Raw genomic sequence first — 22,576 nt, 5'->3', positions numbered from 1 at the left:
AAAAATTGCTGTGCTAGTTGGCTCAAACTGGGAACATTGTGATTACATGGTGCATGTTAAAACCCTAGGCCACCAGGATTTCCCTGTTGTTTTCCAATTAATGTATTTTTATCCTTAAGACAGTTATGAGTTGCATACCTCCTCAACAACCAGAAATAACTAAGGCTCAGTATCTAACATACCACAGCAGCCCTACCCAGTCTAACTACGGCTAGTGGTTCGATGGTTGTGTGTGCATGTGCGTGCGAATGCACGTGCATGTGAGGGAATCTTTAGAGTTGGAACAACTGTTCTTTTACATCCGTTCCCAGTGGGATGAAACTGTTGGCAGTGGGCCACTGGAGTGAACTTAACAGGGGGCATTCTTTATCTCCACCTGAATTGCCAGCCAGTGTCAACCACTTGTCCTGTGCCCTGTGAAACCAAAGTTCATAATCATACTGTTTGGCATACTTGTCAATCACAGCTACCTGCCTTAACACTAAATTCCCCATAAATCTGCATGTTGCTATATCTCTAACTGTACCACAGGTGTGTGATAGAGGCTGCCACCATCTCAAGCAGCATCCACACATGGCCCGTGACACACTCTGAATGTCTGTCTGTCTCTATGTTTGTCTCAGTCTCAGGAGACACTTGTCATGTGTAGCTGTCTGGTCACTGCTGGATGACTGTAACTAAATGATCTGCATCATTCTGAGCAACATCACTATCTTTACATTGCGAGGCTATTTTTTTTCTCTGTTGTCTCTGCGATTAAAAGTAGGAACTGTGTTTATGGTGTCATTGGATATTGGGAAGTAGAATAGGAGCATGGATTCAGCTGAATTTTGCATGTTTGGAAATGAGTAAGTGAATGGAGTAGCACTATGGACATGCCTGTGTTTATGCCCTTAGAACAGTTGTGTGTATATTTCCTGTCTAAGCAGCCCAACCCTCGGTAATAAATCTCTGCGGAGAAGATTCCAAAGATGTTGCAATGAACTGTGTGTGACCAAACTGCTGAGCTGTCCTCTTGAGTTGGGAGAGGGTCTGTGTTGACTTACTTTCTACAAAGATTCCCGTGAGTTCAAGCAGCTCACACATAAATTCCTATCCACTTGTCAGGTTTAATGTAGGTATATGCAGCTGACATGTCAACAGAACGTTAATGAGAAACTGATGACCTTGGAGGAGCCATCTTTCCAAACAACCACACTTGCTTTCAAATCTTTTCTTTCCCTAAAACATTTTTCCACCTTTCCAGCAAGAAACCCTCCCTGCCTCTCTGTCTCCACCATATGCTTCATTCAATCCCTATGTGTATGACAGCTGAGCACTTTAACGACTCTACAGTATGTATACGCATGTGTGTTCAGCTGTAGATGCTAGCTGAGGGGACTGTCCAGTTGCATCAGCATATAACAAGAGGAAGGTGCCTTCTGAATGTTAGCAGGAAAGTAAAAACTATTTTAAAAAAAGTAGAGGAAGTAAGAATGGCTCCAATCTGCAATGACATGAGGAGGGAAATGAAGGGACATGCAGTATTTGGTGAGGGCCTCTGTTTGTGTTAATCATCTGGGTGTGTTTTGTCCTGCAGCTGGGCTTGTTATTAATGTCTAATCAGCAAAGAGGAAGTACTCGGAGTAAACAGGAAATTAAGTGTTTGGAAATATACAAAATTTTTTCAAGCTATTATAATGTTGTGGACTGGGTACATGTTGATAGACCTACATTTCTCCAAGTCTGTCCAATGTGATAAAATAACTAATATTATACTTTATTAATTTTGTGCAATCCAAACATTATTGGCTGCATTGTTGTTTCAGTTTTTAAACATTTCCCACCCACTGACAGAAAAATGTTCACATTCAGAAGGCACTCAATAGAAAAGCATTGTTTCCTGTATGAAATCTACTGGCCACCTTTATCAACATTTGGCTGGTGACTGGTGCTATTTCCAGCGGAGTGGCTCTAACAGAGACATCATTTGCTCGGTTACAAGACACAGTACCAGCAAAATGATTTTGAAGGGCCTTTTAATTTCTAGCCACCTGCTTCTGTATTTCCCCACCTCTCAGTGTTTAGGTCTAATTACTGCAACGGTCAAGAACATGAATATAGGTTAGATTACAATAAAAACTATAAGAAAATTGTATAACAAATACTAGAGCAAGTATGCATGTTTCAGACTCTCCAATTCGTACAGTTTTGTGTGAACCTTTTCATTATGGGATGTGCAAAAACTCACAGTGTAAAGAAATATGTCATGGGATGATGGTCAAAGATGTCTGCTGATGGAGTATATAGAGACAGATGTCCTGAGACCAGCTGCAGGTGAGATAAAGGGCAGGGTGGTCAGTCATCATTGGGGTGGCTGGACTGGACTTCTGGTCTATTTTTTTTTTTTTTTGTTTGTTTGTTTTTTTTGAAAAGCATTCTGTACATGTAAGACATGATTAGTAGGATAATTCATTTTAAAATTACAGACAGGAGTTATTCAATAATTCACTCAAATGATGTCAGTTTAATTTATATACCACAGTTTAGAAAGAAAGTAAGGAACAGTTGTGTACAAAACCAATGATTTTATACCATCACATAGCAGAAACACGGACTGCAGAGGAAAACATGTTCATCAGACTGCCACATGGTTTTCACAGGGCACACGGTTAAAATAAGTGAGCTTGAGTAGTGAAGGAGTACAAGATAAAGGGAGATGGAGATGGGACCCTAGAAAGAGACAGCAAAGGAATGAAAAGTGATGAAGATAGGATAAAGTGAAGAAAGACGATGTACAAGGATGAGAGAGGAGTAGCAGGACAGATATGCACCGCTGCGGTTATAGAAGGTTGGGAATGGGGGTTGGAGACATAGCAAGTTGCCAATGTTTTGAGTTCCTTCTCAGCAAGTCACCACCTGCCCTGCTGACTGTAGGGGCCTGCTGACTGTGGGAGAGAGCACTGTGTGTCTGTGTTTTCTTTTACTTTAAAGTCTGTGTAAGAGCTAGTCATCAAATATACAAAATCAAGTTATTTGATTATTTCCTGCTTGCTGCTAGGTTAGTTTATGATTAAAACACATATTCACATGAACCTGTTTTAAGATTAGAACACAGATTAGGTAGTCTTTGCGCAAGATGTGAACATTTCTCCCTTGCTTGCCACCAAGTGGTAACATGAAAAAGGGCTTGGAAGTCATTGCTGAAGCAAAAATGCAAAAAATGCTGTTTTCAGCTGGTCAAATGTAAAGATCTCCTGACTTTCTCTATTTTGTATTTTTGTGAATTGAATATGTTGGTGGCTCTTGACAGCTCATCATACCAAACAAGACACTTGAAGACGCAGACAAACATTTTCCTTTTCTTTACATTATTTTCTGACATTTTATAGACTAAACAATTAATTAGTTCACCAAGAGCATACTCAGATAGTGAATTGATAATGAAAACAATCATTAGCTGGAGCCTTCCTAGCATTCATAGCAGTGTACTATTAAGGTTTGGAATGGAGTGAAAGAGCCAATGATTACTATGGTATTAACATGCCAGTCAACTTGACCTCCATTAAGACCACATGAAATTCCCCACTTACTCATTTAAATACCTCATACTTAAATGTATTTTTCCTTTTTACTGTTTTGGTGAGTCATATTGTAACCCTTGTGACAGTAGACATATTGATGTCATATTAAAAGCACAGGTGTAACTCATACCATTGAAGGTGCAGTATGCAAGAATTGGCGTCCTATAAAATGCTCAAAACAAACTGGGGGCAGTATATCACTGGAATATAACTATCATTGGACTAACTGTCGATAACTGTAGCTATAATTAGCAGGTTAGCTCAGTCTGCAGTGCATCAGTCTGGGAGTTTGGATTACCGGGGATGCGTTGGTGTTTACATTGCTAGAACAGTAGCTTTGGCCTGGTACGGGCAGGGACTAGCTGGTTAGCATCCTACACTTCAGTAGATATCTCTGCAGCACAACCCAAAGATTTCATAGTGTCAAATTCTTGTATATTGCACCTTGTAATGATGGCTCTGTTCTGATCTGTAAACTGACAGCATGAACAAGCCAAGGATCGTAAAACTAAAAGAGCTGAATGGAATCAGATGCCACTCATTTGATTATTCTCACCTGTACTTCTCTTACTATGACATGTCAACATGTCGTCTGTTTATATGACTCTTTATAACCAGTTCTGTGCTTCTGTTATTGTCGGCAATCTGACCTTGAATTGTCAAACCCAGTGACCTCCTATAATGCTTGTATCGCAATCACACTAGCTAAATAGAAAACCTAACTTCATAATTGAGTTTTAATTTAGAGCCATGTTTGTTGGTTGAAGCCTTATCAGAGGTTATAATCAATGTGAAGTCTTCTGTAGAAAAGCTGAGACCAGCTTCCATTCATACACACAAAATGCTCTGTGAAAAATGTAGCCCAGGATTATGCCTTTATGGAAGACACTTTAGGAAATGCCTGCATGACCAAAGTGCTGCCACAGTGGAAAAGTGGGCGTGTGTGTGTGAAGGACTGGGAGTGTCTCCAAGTTTGGTCTGTATATGTGTGTGAACTGAAAAAACTACAGCCCAGTTTCTTCTGTTAGCTTAATTTCAAGCCTCATGCTTTATAGTCTTGAGTCTCTCACATCTGTTCGCAATGGGAATGTCTCACTCTGCTATGGTCTGGTACACACACACACACACACACACACACACACACACACACACACACACACACACACACACACACACACACACACACACACACACACACACACACACACTGTGGTGATTCACTTAACCCAGAGTGGTAAAGGGCAGCAGCAGAGAGGAACACCAAGTAAGCTGCAGAGCGAGAGAAACAGGAACAGAGTGCATCTGGCCCCCAGGAACCCCCTTGTGTCAATAAAGGGCTGGGCCACCACGAGCTGACAGACCGCTAAGTTTGTCAGAAAATACGTGCAAACACACCCACACGTTCGCCCTCATTTATTAGAATTCCTCCTCACTGTTACACTTTCACCATGTGTCACCATTTCCTGCCTCTCACTCTCTTTCTCGATGCTTCTCTGTCATTGAATTTCTGTCTTTCTTCTGCCCTCACGTTTCTGTTTTCCCACTCTTGTTTGCCGCCCACATGGCTTGCATTCTTTTGCTCTGACATCACAGCTGCCCTGCTCTGCCATTTGTTGTTTCTCTTCATTTTTCTTTTTTTTTCTTTTTTTTGCGTGTAACTCTTGTCAGTCACTTTCCCCAGTTGCCTCCCTCCCTTCTTGTAGTCCCTGAATATTGACAAGAAATTGTCCAGGTTGGGTTATTTGAATACAGGACTAAAGCAAGCGATTAATTGCAAGAGAGTGAGGGGGAGAGCGTGGGAGAGAGGGAACGTGAAAGGTGAAGGCAAGAGATGGAGTTGGTATGACAGTCTGGCCAATTTCAGGGCTCTTGTTTGCATGAGTGTGTTTAGGTTGGTAGCAGATGCATGGAGATTTACAGCGACCATGTGAGGGTGTTTAATGGTTCAAAGGTTCACTTGAGACACTTTGTATTTTCTTTATTCTTTGATCTGTTGCCAGCGGGTTAAGGTTGGATCCTTCTCTGGCTTTTGTCTCACAGCTCACATTGACAGTTGTATTCCACTGCAAAGAAAGGCCAAAAGTTCATGCAATATTTATTGTCCAAGCTGTTGTAATGACTTGCATTACTACTGATTACAAGACTGGCTTTGCTGATGTGGAAGAACCTGTGGAGTGTCAGGAAGAAAGACAGGCCTGCTGGGGAGTGACAATACACAGAAACAGTCCGAGAGAGACATGCTGGGAGGAGATTACAGAATGGTGAGAGCTTGTAGACATTGCTCCAGATGTTTAGAGGGATGCAGAAAAAAGACAAACCTGGATGCAAGTCATTCATCTTACTTTCTACATCTTACTTCCTAACCAATGATTAATGCTCCTTTTTATTGAGTTTATTGCATGCTTGACTCTTAAGCTGATGTTCTACCAGGGACAGTCCATAGAAAATTATCGGACAGTCTCTCATAACATATTAGCTTAGTCAACCTCACGGCAAATTTTCCCCAAAACTAGGCGTGTTTGTTTTAGCATATTATAACTCAGCTCAGAGGAGCAGGCATGTTGCTTTTGGTTGAGAGCCAGCTATATTGTAATTCTGGCCGGTGGGACCGAGGTTTAACATGCCAAGTATATCAGTTCTTGAGAATGTTGTAATGGAGATGGGTGGAGTCATCGTATGGACTATACTTTGGTCAGTCTACTTATTAGCGAGGACATTATTTTAGAAGATTAGTTTTATCAGTTTTAAGAATGGAACCAAATGTAAACATCTTTTTTATGTTGAAATGCAAGGAATTATTATCAGTGCCTAGGCACCTAATGGGGCCGATCTTTCTTCTGTCCTTCCTCCCTTTTCAGTTTCAGCTTTGGACAGGGGGAAATGGCTCACTAGCACGCCCTAAAAAGCAGCCCCTGCTACTACTTTCACCTGTATGTATGACATTTGTTCAACATGTTTAGGGCATGTAGACCTACAAAAAAGTATCCTGTGGCCTAGACCTAAACCCAACAGGAAATCTGCCATTTCGATTTAGCGCTCATTTTTGGTGATTTGAACGTGTTGTACCGTAATAAATTCGTCCTACAGCTTTAAACCTATCGAGTTCAGACTTTCTCAGGGCAGTTTTAAAAACTTTGTAATTAAAAGCTTGTGGAGCGATGGGGCGGCAAATAACGATGATTCACCATTAAACAGGAAGTTACTGCAGCTCAACTTAACATGATCAAATCTGCACCAAATGTGACATGTTTGGTAAGAGTCCTGCCATGAACACATTTACATTAGCAACATTAGCTTATAGTCACAGTGTCTCCTACTAACAGCAGGAAGTTGTATTTGTTTTAAGGAGTGATGTCAAATGTTAAAAGGGACTACACTTTCTCCAATGTGGCTCCTTTAACCTGGATATGTGTATACAAAACAGGCTTCTACTGCCTGCACTGGCACATTGCTAAGTATCTTCGTGTTGTGTTGCTGCTACTAACTGTTGATCAGTGGAATAGTATAAAAATGGCAGCAGAAGTTGATTTGAATTGGCCACATACAAGCATAAAACCACCCACCCTTGAAAGCACTGCCAAAGGGTATCTTTGAATAAGCAGTTAAACTTGGAAGTTTGTTGTTAACAGTATCAGTGTCTGTGCTGAACAACAGTACAGAAAACTTTGAATGGTTGGGTGAGTGGTTTTGATCTGCACTTCTAGTTCATGTATGTACCACAAATATGTATGTACCACATATACTGTATATGTTAGTATGTCAGCCTATAGAGTATTGCAAATGTTGAAATGGGGAAATCCTGTCTGTGAGCAGTATGTATGCAGTATGTTCCCATGACACAACTTAATGAAGCAATATTTCCTGCACATGACATGAGTGATTCCTATGAGCAGAGTTTGAATGAATGTGCAGAGCAGAGGAAGACTTGGAAATAGATGTTGTGGTACACTGCATTGTGGGTGTTTCAGAGGGCACCCTTCCAACAAAAGAGATCATCCTCAGTTCCACTTTACTGTAGTTAATCTGCATATAATGTATAAATGATCCCAAGACAAGATTGTGCAGAACTAGAAAGGAAAGATCAAACTTTCTTTGGCTGTGCTGGATACAGGCACGAGAAGGCAAAATTACAGACGAGCTCTCTCCAGGCCGAGTTATGCCAATGTAGCACAGCAGAATTTGGTATTAACTCCTGATAAATATGGCAGACTAGTGTGGCATGATGTTACATGACGACACGTTCCCAAGTTTTATTTCTGGACCATGTGGAGGGAGAGTGGAAAATATGCTATATATATCCAAGATAACTCTGAACACACTTTACTGGAGAGGAAGTGAGAGAGGACAGAAGAATTTAAGGGGAGGGGAAATCAGGAGAGAGAACGACAGAGAGAGGGAGAGATAGAGAAAGAGAGAGGGAGCAGGAGGGAAAAGTCAAGTTCCCATTTGTGATTTCCCACGGAGCTGAGGTCACATGTGTTTCTCTGAAAGTGGTCAGTGGGATTTTAAACTTTTTTTTTTTCCTGTCTCCCAGTCTAAACTACATGATGTTTAATACAGTGTACAGTGTGGTGTGTGTGTGTGTTTTTGTGTATGTTTTTGCATGATAGAGAGGCAAATCAATGTGCCTTGAATAGGAAGAAAGGAGAGCTATAGAGCTTTCTTGGCTCCTTTTATATAATTATTATGTTATATATTATATAATCATGCACTGAGTACATAATATAATAATAAAATTACACAATTGACACACCTGCTTTGGCTACACATGGCATCAGGTCCTGTAGTGGAAACAGTCCTCCACTGGCCAAATGGCACATATAATACAATGTTTGTATTGTTTCCATGGCTTTATGGTTTTATATAATATCATTTACAGCCTCAAAGCTATAAAAGACAGATTGAATCCTGTTTTGAAGCCTCAGCTAATGTGTGTAGGCAAGGAGGGTTGTTAGGAAAGATTCTTCATCTGGTACAAGTGAATCATTGGGCTGATAATGATGATGATTTGTTACTCTGTGTAGTTTACATGTTTTGCCTTGTTTTTTATGAATTTCTGATCTAATCTGTAATGTCAGCTTGACCTGAAGGAGTTAACTTTTGATGGAAGTGATGTAATATAAGACACATGGACGAGAAAGGGTTAAAGTTTGACAGCTGAACGAGATACTGTTGGTCAGATACTGCCCCTCCTTCTTCCAAGTCAGCGCAAATGTGCTGTTTCAGCATGAGCCTGCAGAAACAAACGCTCAGACAGACACACACCTTTACAGTCACTTTCAGACAGACACATTAGCACAGATGAATAAACAAGATTGGGGGCTACAGCTGCAAGCCTCTATCTGCTCTAGTATCTTTGCTTGTTTCCTGCTGTCTGTCTAGTGTGTTCTCACACAGTGGTGACAGACAGACAGACAGAGAGCCAGAGAGAGAGAGAGAGAGAGAGTGTCTGGAAAACATTACGCAGATTCCTGCAGCAGGGGCTCCGATTATACTGGCAATGAAAAGGCGGGGCGGGGGAGTGAAGGGAGGGCATCAAACAAGGTTTATAAAGTTTAATCTCTGACACACACACTTCTGAATCCAGAACAAAGTGTGTGTGTTTTCTGAGCGAAAAGGGGGCTGGAAATTGAGTTATTTTTAGGTAGTTTGATGTCTGCCTCAGCAAAAACCAAATGGCTCCTGATTAAGTTTCCTTTGGTTGAGGGTGACCAGTAGAGGGCAGCAAGGAAGAGAAGGTGTGTGTGTGTGTGTGTGTGTGTGTGTGTGTGTGTGTGTGTGTGTGTGTGTGTGTGTGTGTGTGTGTGTGTGTGTGTGTGTGTGTGTGTGACCTGGGTTAGGAGCTATAAGGGAGCATGAAGCATGAATTACAGTGACCTTGACTAGAACTTAACCTGAGCTCTGTAAGCCCCAGAGCTGACTGGGAGAAATGTAGGGGATGAGGAGGATGATTCAAATATCTGAAACAGGAGAAAATAAGCTCTCTCTAGCTCTATTTTTACCTGGCCTTCAACATTCTGTCATGTCCTTTCTCTTTCCACTTTCATTTCAAACTTTTTTTGTGGAGACACAGTTTATTTTTTTTCAGGTGTGATTAAGATAGGTGAGATGGACCTCCAGACATGGAATGTGCAGTACCAGTGAGCGCCACTTCTTTTGGGTTTATGTGCCTATTCTTTGAGATGAGCAGGAAGGAGTGGGTCATCTTAATGAGGCCTATAAAACCTGGCTTTCCTGCTGTTGCTTTGCTCTTTGAAGCTGTAGCTTGTAGGCTCTTCCACCACAGATTAGAATGTCCCACTTTGTCCAGCATCAGGAGCTCATGAGCTCTCTTTCATGCCTGAAGGCTATCAACAAAGTTTCCTTTGGGTATGTTTAGCCATAAACTAAATCTCTTTCTTACCTTGTATTTAATTGAAGGAGATGCTAAACTTGCTACCATAGAAATCCGTCTCTTATACGCAATACTTAGGAAAGGAATATAACTGATTTTGTTTAATGTATTTTGCTACATTTAAGGAGATCATGTGACCGTGCGATCTCACAAATTTGTCTGTCCAGGGTTCAGGCTCTGCCCTCCTGGTTGAACACAATGTTGTTGAACCAGATCAGTGCTTTAAGGATCTACAGGCATCTACAGGAATATTTTCTGTGCGATGACCCGCAAGATAAGTGATTGTTTTTTAAAACAATAATGGTGGCTCCTGAAGAAGTGAGCATAGATGCTGCTGTAGCATGAAGTTATCCAGCGACAGATGGTTTGTCCAATCCCCTGCCAAGTAGTTTTTCTAAACAGTTTCTAAGGATGACTTCCCAGGTAGTTCAGTATGACAGATTTATGGAGAGTTACTTAAAGACAGCTAGCCTGGCTCTTTCCAAAGATTTTTAAAAAAGTGTGGTAATAGTTGACTCCAAAAAGTCATTGCATCTGGTCATATAACAATCCAACACAAGAGCCAAATTACCCAAATTACCATTCTAAATATGCTTGCCAGTTCAGGAAAAGAAAATGCCATTATTTTTTACATCCTGCACGGTTATGAGCACAAGCCTCTTATCCATTGGTAGATGCATTCCTCCATCTGTGTGGTGATATGGCTATACAGTTCCTACATAAAAGTGCTCATAAAAGTCCCGTGGAATATCTTGAGTAATCAGGTCATGATTTCTGGAAAGAGACATTAGTGGTTGTTTTTTTTTTTTTGTATATGCTTTGAGCACCACAAGCTGAGTGCAATCTCATTTCATCATATTGGATAGAGGGCAGACATCTCTATATGATATACCCAAAACTCATCAACTTGCATCAATCTAGAAAGATAAGTAGCACTAGAGGCAAGAGTGAATATCAATGCATTTTTAATGTTGCAGTGAATTGTCTCTTTTATAGGTTTAAATAAAAGTATCACCTCAACAATGAACTAAAGTAAGCAGATGCTTAGTAGAAAACTCCCTTCAAAACAGATCAGCATCAAACTGTTCTTTATTAATGTGTGTGTATTAGTCCAACAACTGTAGGAAATGTGTCTTCCTCCTTGTTCTTAGGATCGCACACCCACTGCCTGTGAGATGTCAGTTGCTATTAGTGTTAAGAAGCAGATGCATTAGACTGCTGAGGCCTTTGATCTGCTGTGTGTGTGTGTGTGTGTGTGTGTGTGTGTGTGTGTGTGTGTGTGTGTGTGTGTGTGTGTGTGTGTGTGTGTGTGTGTGCGTGTGCGTGCGTGCGGGCGTGTGTGCGCGCGCACGCAACGCTGGTCTGGACTAATTTTACTCCCAGTAATGTTATTGTACTAATGATGATAAGTCCATGTGCATGCATGTGTGCATCATTGTATACATGAATTGGTGGCTGTGAATTGTGTGTGTGAGCCTGATATTTATGGCAGTGAGTCTCTTGGCTACTTGTTTCTGCTCCAGCTTGTTAATGGCAGAGTGCGGCGAGCAGGGAGTGAATGGAGTGAATAAAGGCATGAGGGGAGGAAAAGGAAACTCTTTTAGTTCAAATGGCAGATTATTTATCGGCTCTTGCTGCATTAACTACTTTAGAGTTTCCATTATTCACACGAGCACATTTGGATGCACACACACTCTTTACCCCTTTGGCATCAGGACACATTTTTCCCTTCTCGTGATTTTTTCTCTCCAAGGGTTGTCAGGTCCAGATGTGCATGCGTGTTCATATGACAGGAGACTTGTTAGCTCCTCACTATTCTCTTACTTCTGGTGAGACCAGAGAGAGCAAGAACAGAGGGGAAAATGAGAGGAACTATGTCAAGTTTTTTCGCATGAGTGCCTGTTGTATTGCAGAGAGGGCAACTGGGAAAAAAAGCACAGAGAGAGAGAGAGGGAAGGAGGGGGTTTGTGTCACCTAACACAGGGACTATTTCCTCTGGAGGGAGGGAGGGACGAACGGAGGGAAAAGAAAAGTGGGTGAACGATTGGCGAGCAACAGAAACAGTGAGGTGTGTGTTAGGCGGTGTGTGTGAGCAGCAGTAAGAGGAGAAGCTATGGCAGCTGGGTCTCAGCACAAAGGGGAGAGCTTCTAAAAACAAATTCTCGGCTAAATAGTGGTCAGACGCTGTGCTGGAGGCCACATTCTTATAGCTGGACTAACGTTGTGGTTGGAGCATAAAAAAAACCCAGCCCATATCAGCCAAGAGCGGAGCAGGAGCCATGAAGTACAGACCTTTGGTAAGACTCTCAGCCACACATTGGTTTTGCAGAAAAAGTCAGTCAGACACATTTTAATGTTTAAGTGTGAACTAAGGAATCTCTTACCTACACCTGTGGTTTGTTGAAAGGAGAGTTTGAAGAGGAAGGAGGTTTTCAGGAGCTACTTTATTTGTAATGAATACCTATAGTGGCTTTCGAACTGTGTAACAACCTTGACAGTATGTTCTTCAAGGACACTGGAGAGAGAGAGGCAGGTGCCAGCCTACTGTTCACCTGCACGTCACATGTCTATATTATTTTTCCCGAGTACTTTCTCCTCGATATCAGCATCATCTTCCCGCGATACAGCAGGTGGCACTATGCCGCTTAAAAGTTGCTTTGCTATCTGCCACTAGCACAGAGAAGACTAAGAAAAGAGGGGTCGGGGGAGTGAAATGACAACGAGCTATGTCGTCACCCATACAGGCATTTAAATAAAGGTTTCAGAGGAAGACAACATGATTGCAACTTGCTATACATGTTTCACAAGGGTTCAGAGGGGTGGAAAAAAATCTGCGATCTAATGCAGCAAATCTTTTTCATCAGCTATATACAAAGCAGCAGCAGCTAGCTCTGCCACGCTAAAAGAGAGTGTTCCATTGCCTACAATAGTGCCTATTCAACAGACACTCGAAAATAGTAGCAGGAAGTTTTTTAAGGATAACCCAATGGCCAAAGCAATTACCAAGAAAACCACAGAATTTATTGCACTTGATGACCAGCCCTTTTTTTGTGGCCAGAGATTGAGGATTTTGCCAGCTAATGGCACATTTGATGCCCATGTATTCTCTCTCATGCTGCTGCTACATTGCAGACATGTCCCTACCTGCCATGTATGATATGGTCACCACACACATTCGTAGTCTGATTGATAACAAAGTAAGCTTTCTGTTACAATTGGCAGGTGTCAGCAGCTAAATGCTTCAGAGTGTGTTTTCTATTTTTTTCACCTTGAAAAAAATCAAACAAACATTTGAAGAGGTCAGGTCAGTCTGGTCTTTGTTTTTAATGATGTCAGTAAGATGTTTGGTATATTAAATCGCTCATCTTTACACAGCTACACCTAGCTCTTTTTACCCTCAGGTGCATATAAACTACACATTTGGAACTGGAAAAATACAAAAATATAAACAAAAGATTAGCGGTTATCGGTAGGAAGAGGCAGGCAATTATCAGTTATTGTACTGTTAAAAAAATCGATATCATGCATCCCTAGTCAGAGCTATTTGAATCGAATCTATTTGATATCCAAGAGGGTGTGCCTTCATGTTGTTGCTGCCTGAGGGCGAGGCGATGACATTGTGGTGTTGTGTGGCTGGGCAGCATACTTTGGCTTTCACTCAGAGTAAGAGTGAGCATGTTAATGAAAGTGTGTGATGTAATCAGACTTATAAGCTCTTGCTGATATTCCAACCACAATTCAGAAAATGTTTGGACGCTGTGTCTATCTTAGGAAACCAGAGTGCAATCATTTTTACCCACCACAGTTTTGTGAAGTGTTGCTGAACAATCCTTTACACAATCATGTGTTTCACTAAGTGGTGAACCTCAACCCTTCTTTGTTTGTGATTGACTTATCCTTTCAAGGACTTTTTCATACCCAATCTTGATACTTCCACTTGTTACCAATGAACCTGTCTACCTGTGGAATTTTCCAAACAGATGTTTTTGGAGCATTCCACATCTTTCCCAGTCTTTTGTTGCCCCTGCCCAAATTTATTTGAACTATGTTGCTGGCATCAAATTCAGTATAAACACATGTTTACAAAATAGTGATGATGTTGATGAAGTGAAACCATTAAATATATTGTCAAACAGGTTCAGCAAATTCAGTTTTGTTTATGTTTTATACAGTATCCCAACTTTTGGGATTTGGTTAGTTTTCTACAAGCCTTCTCTGAACCTATGAGAGTGTGTGTGGAAGCTGGAGGACTCGTCAGGACAGTGCAATGCACTGAGAGATTCCTGTCATTACTGCCTGCGAGGCATCTGTCTTTAGTTGAATAGGTAGTTTATGTTGGCTTCGCCTCACTCTCTCAGGCTTTCCACTCCAGTCACTTTCTAGACAGAATAAAAGTTGCAATGAAGCTTGACAAGTGAACTGTTTCTGAATGGCTCAGTAATATATCTTATTGTCACTGGGCTACAAACCCTATGACTTGAAAACCTCAGCTGCCATGGAGTATCGTTGGGGCTGGGTAAGTTACTGTTGCTGAATTCTTGCGTTGGTCCAACTGGCTCATTAATGTCTCATAAAGAATAATTTTGTTTGTCATTTGAAGGGAAAAGTAAGATTGTTACTCATCTTAAACGATGAGAATAGTGGAATCAAGTCAGTTTATATTTGAGCTAATGCTTACTACGGTTTTAGGGTTAATCTGCTGTAAAGCTGAGTGAAACCAAGGTGAAACTCAGCTGCCTGTCTGGTACAGATGAGTCAAATTCCTCTGATCACTCCAGACATAGCTTTTATTGTGTGCCTCTATTAATCTGATGAGAATTGTATACGTAGGTTTTTAGCTCTGTGGATATCATATTTTGGATATTTAAGCAACACGACTTTTTATGTTATATGATATATGACGCCTGTCACAATATTTCAGTCCTACATAAGTCCTGGTTTTCACTTGAATGTTTGTAATGGCTGTAATCACTGAGGCAAAATGACAGTCATACGATAAATGGAATACTTATGTGAATCCACAGTATAAAAGTTGTGTGTTCACTTGCTCCAAGCCCCCTCCAGAGTAAGTTACAGTGGCACACATGGAGATGGTAGGAATACAGTGACTTACTCAGGTGGGTCCTTAAAAATAAAAAAAAAAATTTAAAAAAAGTACATGATATATAAACTACTCCTAGCTGCTGGTTGTATTGTTTTGGCCCACATGTACTCAGGTAGGCTGGCTCATTTCTCAGCTAGCTCGTCCCACCTGTCTGACTGCTCTGCAGAGGCTCCACACTCTCTAGGGATGGAAATGAACATGCTCACTGCTAAGCCTGGAGGGTGTTTCCTTGGTAATCATAATCAAAATGTAAATAAAATTGGATCGCGGTCAGGTGTGGAGTAGGAGATGCTTCAGTGTTGATAAATAATTTTAATTTGTAACACACGCACTAACACGAGTGTTCGGATGTGTTGTGATTTTTTTGGTCACTTCCTCGTTCAATAAAGTCTGTGGTTGACTTGTGGTCCCATCAAAACCAACAGGGCACTAAACATGTCACACTTGGCTTCATTATAGGATGATGTTCATGTCACAAAAATGGATCTAGGTATTCTTTATTTCATGCCACCTTCTTTCTACCAGCTATTGCAGAACAGATGAGAGAGGAGGAGGGATCAGTGCCAGACAACTGATTCATAGTGGAAAAATGTAGAAAAGGGGTAAAACATTCTGTGAGTACCTAATCATTTCTTCATCAGAACCACACGCCTCGCTCATTTGGTTATCATTATAAAAGTTGCACAGATGATGTGAAGCAGAAGTCAGAAGAAGTTGTGTTTTTTTCTTGCTGTACTTCTCTGTTCTTGTTTTTGCATATTCAACCTGGATCTTTTACATACAGCTATTTAACTGCAGTTGTTTTAAGCACTCTGGGACCTTTTTTGTTTATTCACTCTTTATTAGCCTGTTTGGGTATCTCAGCTTGGGCTAAAGGCAGAGAGTCCCCCGAAACAATGGCTAACCATAACCGTTAACCACTATTCAAGGCAAGGAAAAGATTATCGTCATGTTGGAGATGTTTGAATTAGTAAATCTTTGGCATTTAATGCTTAAAATGTGAGTAATCATTCATGACAATTGTTGTGGATTTTCCAACAATTTATTAATCAATCACTCAATAAATTGTTCAAATACTAAAAATAAAACAAATATGCTTAATTTTACATTGTTTTTAGGTAGACATAAATATGAAATGATATTTGTTAGTACTACAGATACTACAAACTTAATACTAGATTTTAGCATATGGCCACAGCCATCTCTTTGATTGTGGTTGCAATGGAAATACATAGTCTAAAATTAGTTGTAAACACAAGTTTGCAGCTCTTAAATGTAGAAAAAAATATTATATAATGTTTTTTGATACTTGGCAAAATCTCCTTATTGACAGGTATGTTGACAAGTTCACTGAAGCTAGTGGCCAAGATTGGTACTTCGACCAATATATAGCAAGTGCCCACTGTTTTTTTTTAATTAGCAATGACGAGAAGCAGTGGTGCAACATAAATAAGCAAGTAAAATGGAAACACTCCCAAACTCCAACTTAGTTTCATCATTATCCTTCATGATTGCATAGGGAGCACTGTATGTTGCACTGAAAGCAGCAGGTTAGATGAGGTTTACATAAACAGTGTGACATCTGATCTCTGTGCACACACCCGAGGCTATGTAAAGGTCAAGCAGCTATTGTTCACCGGCTGGCTGGATGATCAAATCCCTCTGCTTTTCCCCCTTTCTCTGCTTTTCTTAGATGTGGTCTCTTGTTCAATCAGAAAGAATACAGAGGCACTAAGGGCGGAGAAAGCACATTGATGAGAAAGATAAAATGTGAAAGAAACTCAGGATAAAATCATTAGAAGAGATGGCAAATATACACTAGGTGGCATGTTGGAGAGTTGAATATGTAATATTTGGCATCATTTGTTGCATTTGCCATTTGACACGCTGAAAAACTGCAGTGCTCTTGCACCAGTTTTTGATGAGTGTTATACCTCTAATCTCTGTCTAGACACACCAAGACTTGGTGTCTGGAACAAGAAATATTAAAACTGTCAAGCAGCAAAAGCTGGCATTGAATACTTCTTGTTTTCTTGTTAGTGATGAGAAGACTGGTTCCTCAGAGTAACCCACTTCGTTTCATTCACTTGCCACTATCGAACTGACATATGGATGACTATTCTGGTATTTTAAGAAGTCTCTGGACACACTTTGATCAAAAATCAGGTATCATATTTGGCAATCACAATAAAGGTCCCAGTCATCTTTGCAGCTCTGCTGTACATAGACTTTGAGCTAATTGCTAATATCAGCAGTCTGCAGTGCTCACAGTGACAATACCAGCATGGTGATGGTTAGCAGGTGTAATGTTGACCATGATGGGATTGTAGAAGAATGAATGACAGGTTGATAGACAGGGTAGATGGGAAAAACAGCCAATCCACTCTTTTTGGGTGAATAGATGTGTGATTACCTGCCCTCAGATACTCTTTCAAGTCAGGCATTGGAATAGATCGAGGTCTTAGCAGAGAGTTACACCTTCTCGGGTCTCCTCCTGCTAACCTGGCTTCAGGCTGCCTTGTTTTCTACACAGGATTTGGAAAACATGACGACATGGCGAAGTGGGGTAGGCACATACTTGGCGTGTTCCTGAGACCGGGTGGAGGTCCGGTGTGCAGCATTACATGCAGGAAAGCAAACACTGAATGCAGCACTGGGAAACAATGAAGTAATGGAGAGTGAGGGCAATAGACTAGTTCAAGCAGGGAAAGTGAACAAGAGATAGAATATGTAGAGGAGGAAGAGGAGGGGAGAGGTGAGGAAATAAGGCTCTGTTTTCTTTCCTCCCATAATATTTGGAGGGTTTTGTAATGAACCATGACTTTTAATTGTAAATATCAGTTTTGCTTCTCCGAATGGTAAGGGAAACCTAACCTTAAGCCTGTTCCTAGATGATGAATTCCTTTACCTTTGGTCTAAATACCTGCTCCCTTTCAATTCACAAAATAAAACCCTCAGTGTAAAAGTCAAGTGCTACAAAAGCAGCGGTTACTTAATGGATATGAAGTGGATAAAATCCAAAGTGAACAGGTCAAAATATGATCATACTGTCTGGTTAGAAGTGCAGGAAAAGGGAAAAGAGAATGTTAGTCACACACACAATAAATTTGGTATAAATGGTGAAATCAGTTGAAACGGTTTGTTTAAACAGCTGCAGGGAGGTATCACACACTCAAGACACAGAAGCAGACAGAATGCATTTAAACACAAAAAACAGACAGGCTGTTGCAGCGAAATAAACATCTTAATGTTGATTTTACAAGATGACACCAATTATTTAACCTTTGCTATAGCAATTTCACAAAGTTTGTTAAGTTTCCCTCATGATGCAACACTTAAACTTAAAATCACGCAATTTGTGAGGGAGTCTGGGACAAGGGACTTCACTTGATTACTTGGTCCATGCTCATGACTTTCATACATACACAGCAGCCCACTTCTTGCACCAATTGTGTAAAGTAGAACACAACAATAGTTATTAAATTTGAATATGACAAGGTATGACAGCACACACCTCAGAGAGAGACTTAAGTGGTCATTGTCCAGGTCATTCACAAGAGAATTATGTTGCTTAGTTCCTCTGGAAAACCTGGTTATTTTAATTTATTTATACCATTTAATGCTTGTTGGTAATGACCCCACCGCAAGATGATCTTACTGCTTTCATGGGGGCTCAGAGTCTGAGCTCCCATGAAAGCAGTAATTTCACTGCTGAGCCTCGGACCCTACCTTATGGGAGCTCAGCTTCCATCAGCTTTCATTAGCTCCCACAGGACTTGAATCTTGCTCTTACAGCAGCCTCGAACTGTCTTGCCCAGCTGAAAAAACCCCCAAAAAACTCCTGTCCAAAGCTAAGGGAGTCAACTCTCACACCCTTTTGGAGCGAACAAATGACATTCATCCCTGTATCGGTTTAAAAGCATCTTTGTCTAAACATTGCATGTCCAAAACTTAGTTGAAACAAAGTTAGCTGGCTAGCTCTATCGAAGAAGATAACTGAACTGATTGAACACACTTACAGTGTCCCACAGAAAAGAAATAGCCACCAATGTAACCTAGCATCTTGGGTTCAGTGAACTGAGCAGGTTTAATAAGAAAATGATAAAAGGGACATGGAGATACAGCTTTTTATTATTCTCTTCCATGTTATAGTGCCAACAGCTTCTGGTTCACTATATACTATAATTTAAAACTTAAGTGCAACCATCAAATTTTGAGTGTATTTTTGTCCACACCTACAATTTCTGTCAGTGTGCCAGCTTTCTTTGCTCATCACTTGTGTGGTTTGCATGGTAGCAGCTTTTAGTTTAGAAGCATCTGTAAATCCTCAGCATGTGCTGAGGAAGTCTACAGTAAAAGTGGCTAATGTGTATGTCGCGGGGTCTTATCACATCTAACAATAATAGCCATCTCTCCTAAAGGGATAAAATCTAACTACACTTTGGATTTTTTGCCATTGTTGTGTCTATGCGAGGATATGTGCACACAAACACATATTCTAACACAGACACTGGATTAAGGAAGTAAAAGAGACAGATGAAAGCTTGAGTCATCTTCAGATCATAAAGATTAGAGGTGAGTCAGTGCTATCAGTCTACCTCTTAGCCAGGCCACTTGGCTCTTTGAAAGGCTGTAAAGATAAAGAACAGGGTGATTCACTCAATTACAGAGGATAAACATAACAGGGAGAGCTAGCTAATGTTATGAGGTTGGAAGGGATCTGCCGTGGTGTCGGTTCTGTTTCCCTCAGCTTGTGGACACAGACCAAGGTCCACACTGGTGTCCCATTGTTTCTGCCTATGCATGAAGCTCCATGGGAGACTGCAGTTCTACTTTGAACCCCAGGATCAAACATACTCATGCATACTTGTGTAAAATCTGATCAAGATGTTGTGTGTTGGTGTCTGTTGTGCAATGAAAGGACAGGCAGTGGAGTGATTTAATGGGCTCTGTTGTGTTGTCTGGGGCACTCCTGTGTGGAATGTCAGGAAGTATTGTTAACTTTCCAGAAGACTTTAAATGGAGCAATGGTGCAGGACTAGAGTCATAACCTGGCACCCATCTCCTCTCTTTTCTTTTCTTTTTTTTCTCTCTTATGTATTTTTCCCTCTGGTCTCACCCAGTGCTAATTAATAACTTCTCTCCTCCCTCAAGCTTTCCCTTCTCTTTCTTTCTCCATCTCTTCTTTATGCTCTCCTGGGGGTCGAAGACTACTGTACTGCTTAACACAACAACAACACCTGCTGTACTTTGTGTGTGTGTTGTCTGTCCTCGTCCCTGTCCCTACCCTCCAGCACAAATTGAGCTGGATTAGTTCTGTCCAGCCTCAGTACGTGCTGAACATGGATGTAAGTGACATTCGCAATCTTATGCGTAAGACTCAGTCCTCTATTCTAGAAAATGGCTTCCTTGGCTTCGGTGATCTTAAAAATGTAAGTGTTGCAATTTAACTTCCTCTCTGATTTAAATTTCATGCTGTATATTTTTAGATAGACGTGCATCCTGTGTGGGGCTTGGTGAAATTTGGCTGAAGTGTTACATTCCCACCCACATTTGGGCTTGGCTTCATTTCAACTTTTAGAGGTGTTAACATCACTTAGAGGCAAATGTTTAGAACATGAGACGATATACAATCATACCTTCTCTACCTGTATGTTTTGTTTATGTGTCAATCATTGTGAAGTCTGTGAATGTCATTTCAACTTCAAACGGTGGTTCATGGCATTGGTCTGAAAGTGCTCCATTGTAGCTTATGGAACAGGAAGAAGTTGTATTTTACTTGTTCAGAAAAAACAAACAAAACAAGAAAACCAGTTATATGTCAATGAAGATTGATTTCAGATGACAGGTGATAATCTGTGCTCACATCCTACATTCAAAGGAGAAATATTATGCTAATTTTCAGGTTCATAATTTTGTTTTTGGTTACTGCTAGAATAGTTTTACATGCTTTAATGCTCAGACAAATGCAGCAGTTTTATCATGCTGTCCTGTGCAGCAGTATGTATTCCCCCTCTGTCTGACACAATGTGTCAATGTGACACAATGTGTCAGACAGAGGGGGATGTTTAGATCCTGTTGCTTTAAGACCCCCCTCTGAAATACCCAGTCTGCTCTGGTTGGTCAGCTCTCACACGTCTGAGCCAGCACTATTCATCGTGTCTCCAGTTGGATGTGTCATGTTTTCCGCTTCCGGTAACTTGACTTTTACCTTGAATAAAGGAATACATTTTGCAAATGTTTTTGACGCACTGTGGGAGAGTGGGCTTCCGTTTGTGTGGACTTTGGACTTTTTAACTTCCAAAACCTTCTACATACACAAGAACCTGTACAAAACACTGAAGAAAAGGGAAAAGAAGTAGCACAAAAGGTCTCCTTTAAATTTTATGGCAAAAAGACTCAAAGAGACGGACTGTAAACTATGGAACACTCAGTTGATTTCCCTAAGTATAAATATGCTTGCATACTTGTTTAACATCCAACATCTATTGATCGAACACAAGTAGTACTGCTACTTTTACTTGCATTTTTTACTAGCAGCAGTACTGATTTATGATTGTAATTTTAGTCCTCTCCTTTCTTTCTAACTCTTAATAAGGATGGATAATGTGAGTGTGATGTGTAGCTTTTGGTGTTTTACAGCCCTTCCCTTCATCATTTCTTCAATTTGCCCTTGCGTGGGACAGGCAGTGTCTGATTAATGAGGTTTTGCAGTACATAGGTTATGTTATTATATTCAGTCACTAACCCCACACTCTTCCCTACTTGTCCTCCTCTAGGTGGTGGCTAGTGACGGGGTGCGGGCTATGATGGAGTCCGCCCTGACAGCCAGAGACCGGGTGGGCGTGCAGGACTTTGTCCTGCTGGAGAACTTCACCAGCGAGGCTGCCTTCATAGAGAACCTGCGCAAACGCTTCAAAGAGAACCTCATCTATGTGAGTGAGAGTTGTGAGGAGAATGGGGGGTTTAACTACATGTTTATGTATTAAAGCCTGGCCACTGCTGGATATTTGACAAAAATCATATTAAACTGAATCAGGCACTTTAAACACTATGCATGTAACATAAACATTGATATAATGATTGCTAGCAATTTGCTCTTATTTCCTACCAGACATACATTGGTTCAGTGCTGGTGTCAGTTAACCCATACAAGGACCTGGAGATCTACACCAAGAACCACATGGAGCGATACCGTGGAGTCAACTTCTACGAGGTCTCACCACACATGTAAGTGCACAGCGTATACACACCTTACACTGTGCAACCCAGCTATACATTTACTGAAAAATACTTTAATGCTTACTTACAGCCAAATTACTTGCTTAAAAGTTGTGAAAGACAGAAATCAGAGAGAAGCTGGTTTGAATTGATAATCTGTCACAACATACAATTGTAAGAAACAATATGCAATCGCCTCCATTCAGGCAATCTCATATTGAATTAATTAATTTTTATGTCTGGCCATGAGTGCAGCATCATACTTGAATGAAAGATGAAAGAAATAATGAAATC

General features: G+C 40.8%; 1 protein-coding gene across 2 annotated transcripts in view; it reads left to right on the top strand.

Annotated features, from left to right (window-relative positions):
* LOC119011073 (unconventional myosin-Ic-like) overlaps positions 1-22,576 on the top strand; it is a 60,310-nt gene that overhangs the window by 16,262 nt on the left and 21,472 nt on the right. For both annotated transcript variants that reach the window (XM_037083895.1, XM_037083904.1), the window contains 2 exons: positions 21,841-21,996; positions 22,176-22,291. In XM_037083895.1, the coding sequence (XP_036939790.1) occupies positions 21,841-21,996; positions 22,176-22,291 (272 nt within the window). The remainder of the gene's footprint in view (positions 1-21,840; positions 21,997-22,175; positions 22,292-22,576) is intronic.

The sequence above is a fragment of the Acanthopagrus latus genome, chromosome 2, assembly GCF_904848185.1.
Source record: "Acanthopagrus latus isolate v.2019 chromosome 2, fAcaLat1.1, whole genome shotgun sequence".
Classification (NCBI taxonomy): domain Eukaryota; kingdom Metazoa; phylum Chordata; class Actinopteri; order Spariformes; family Sparidae; genus Acanthopagrus; species Acanthopagrus latus.
The sequence above is the reverse complement of the archived record's forward strand: the minus strand, read 5'-3'. Positions and strand labels throughout refer to the sequence as shown.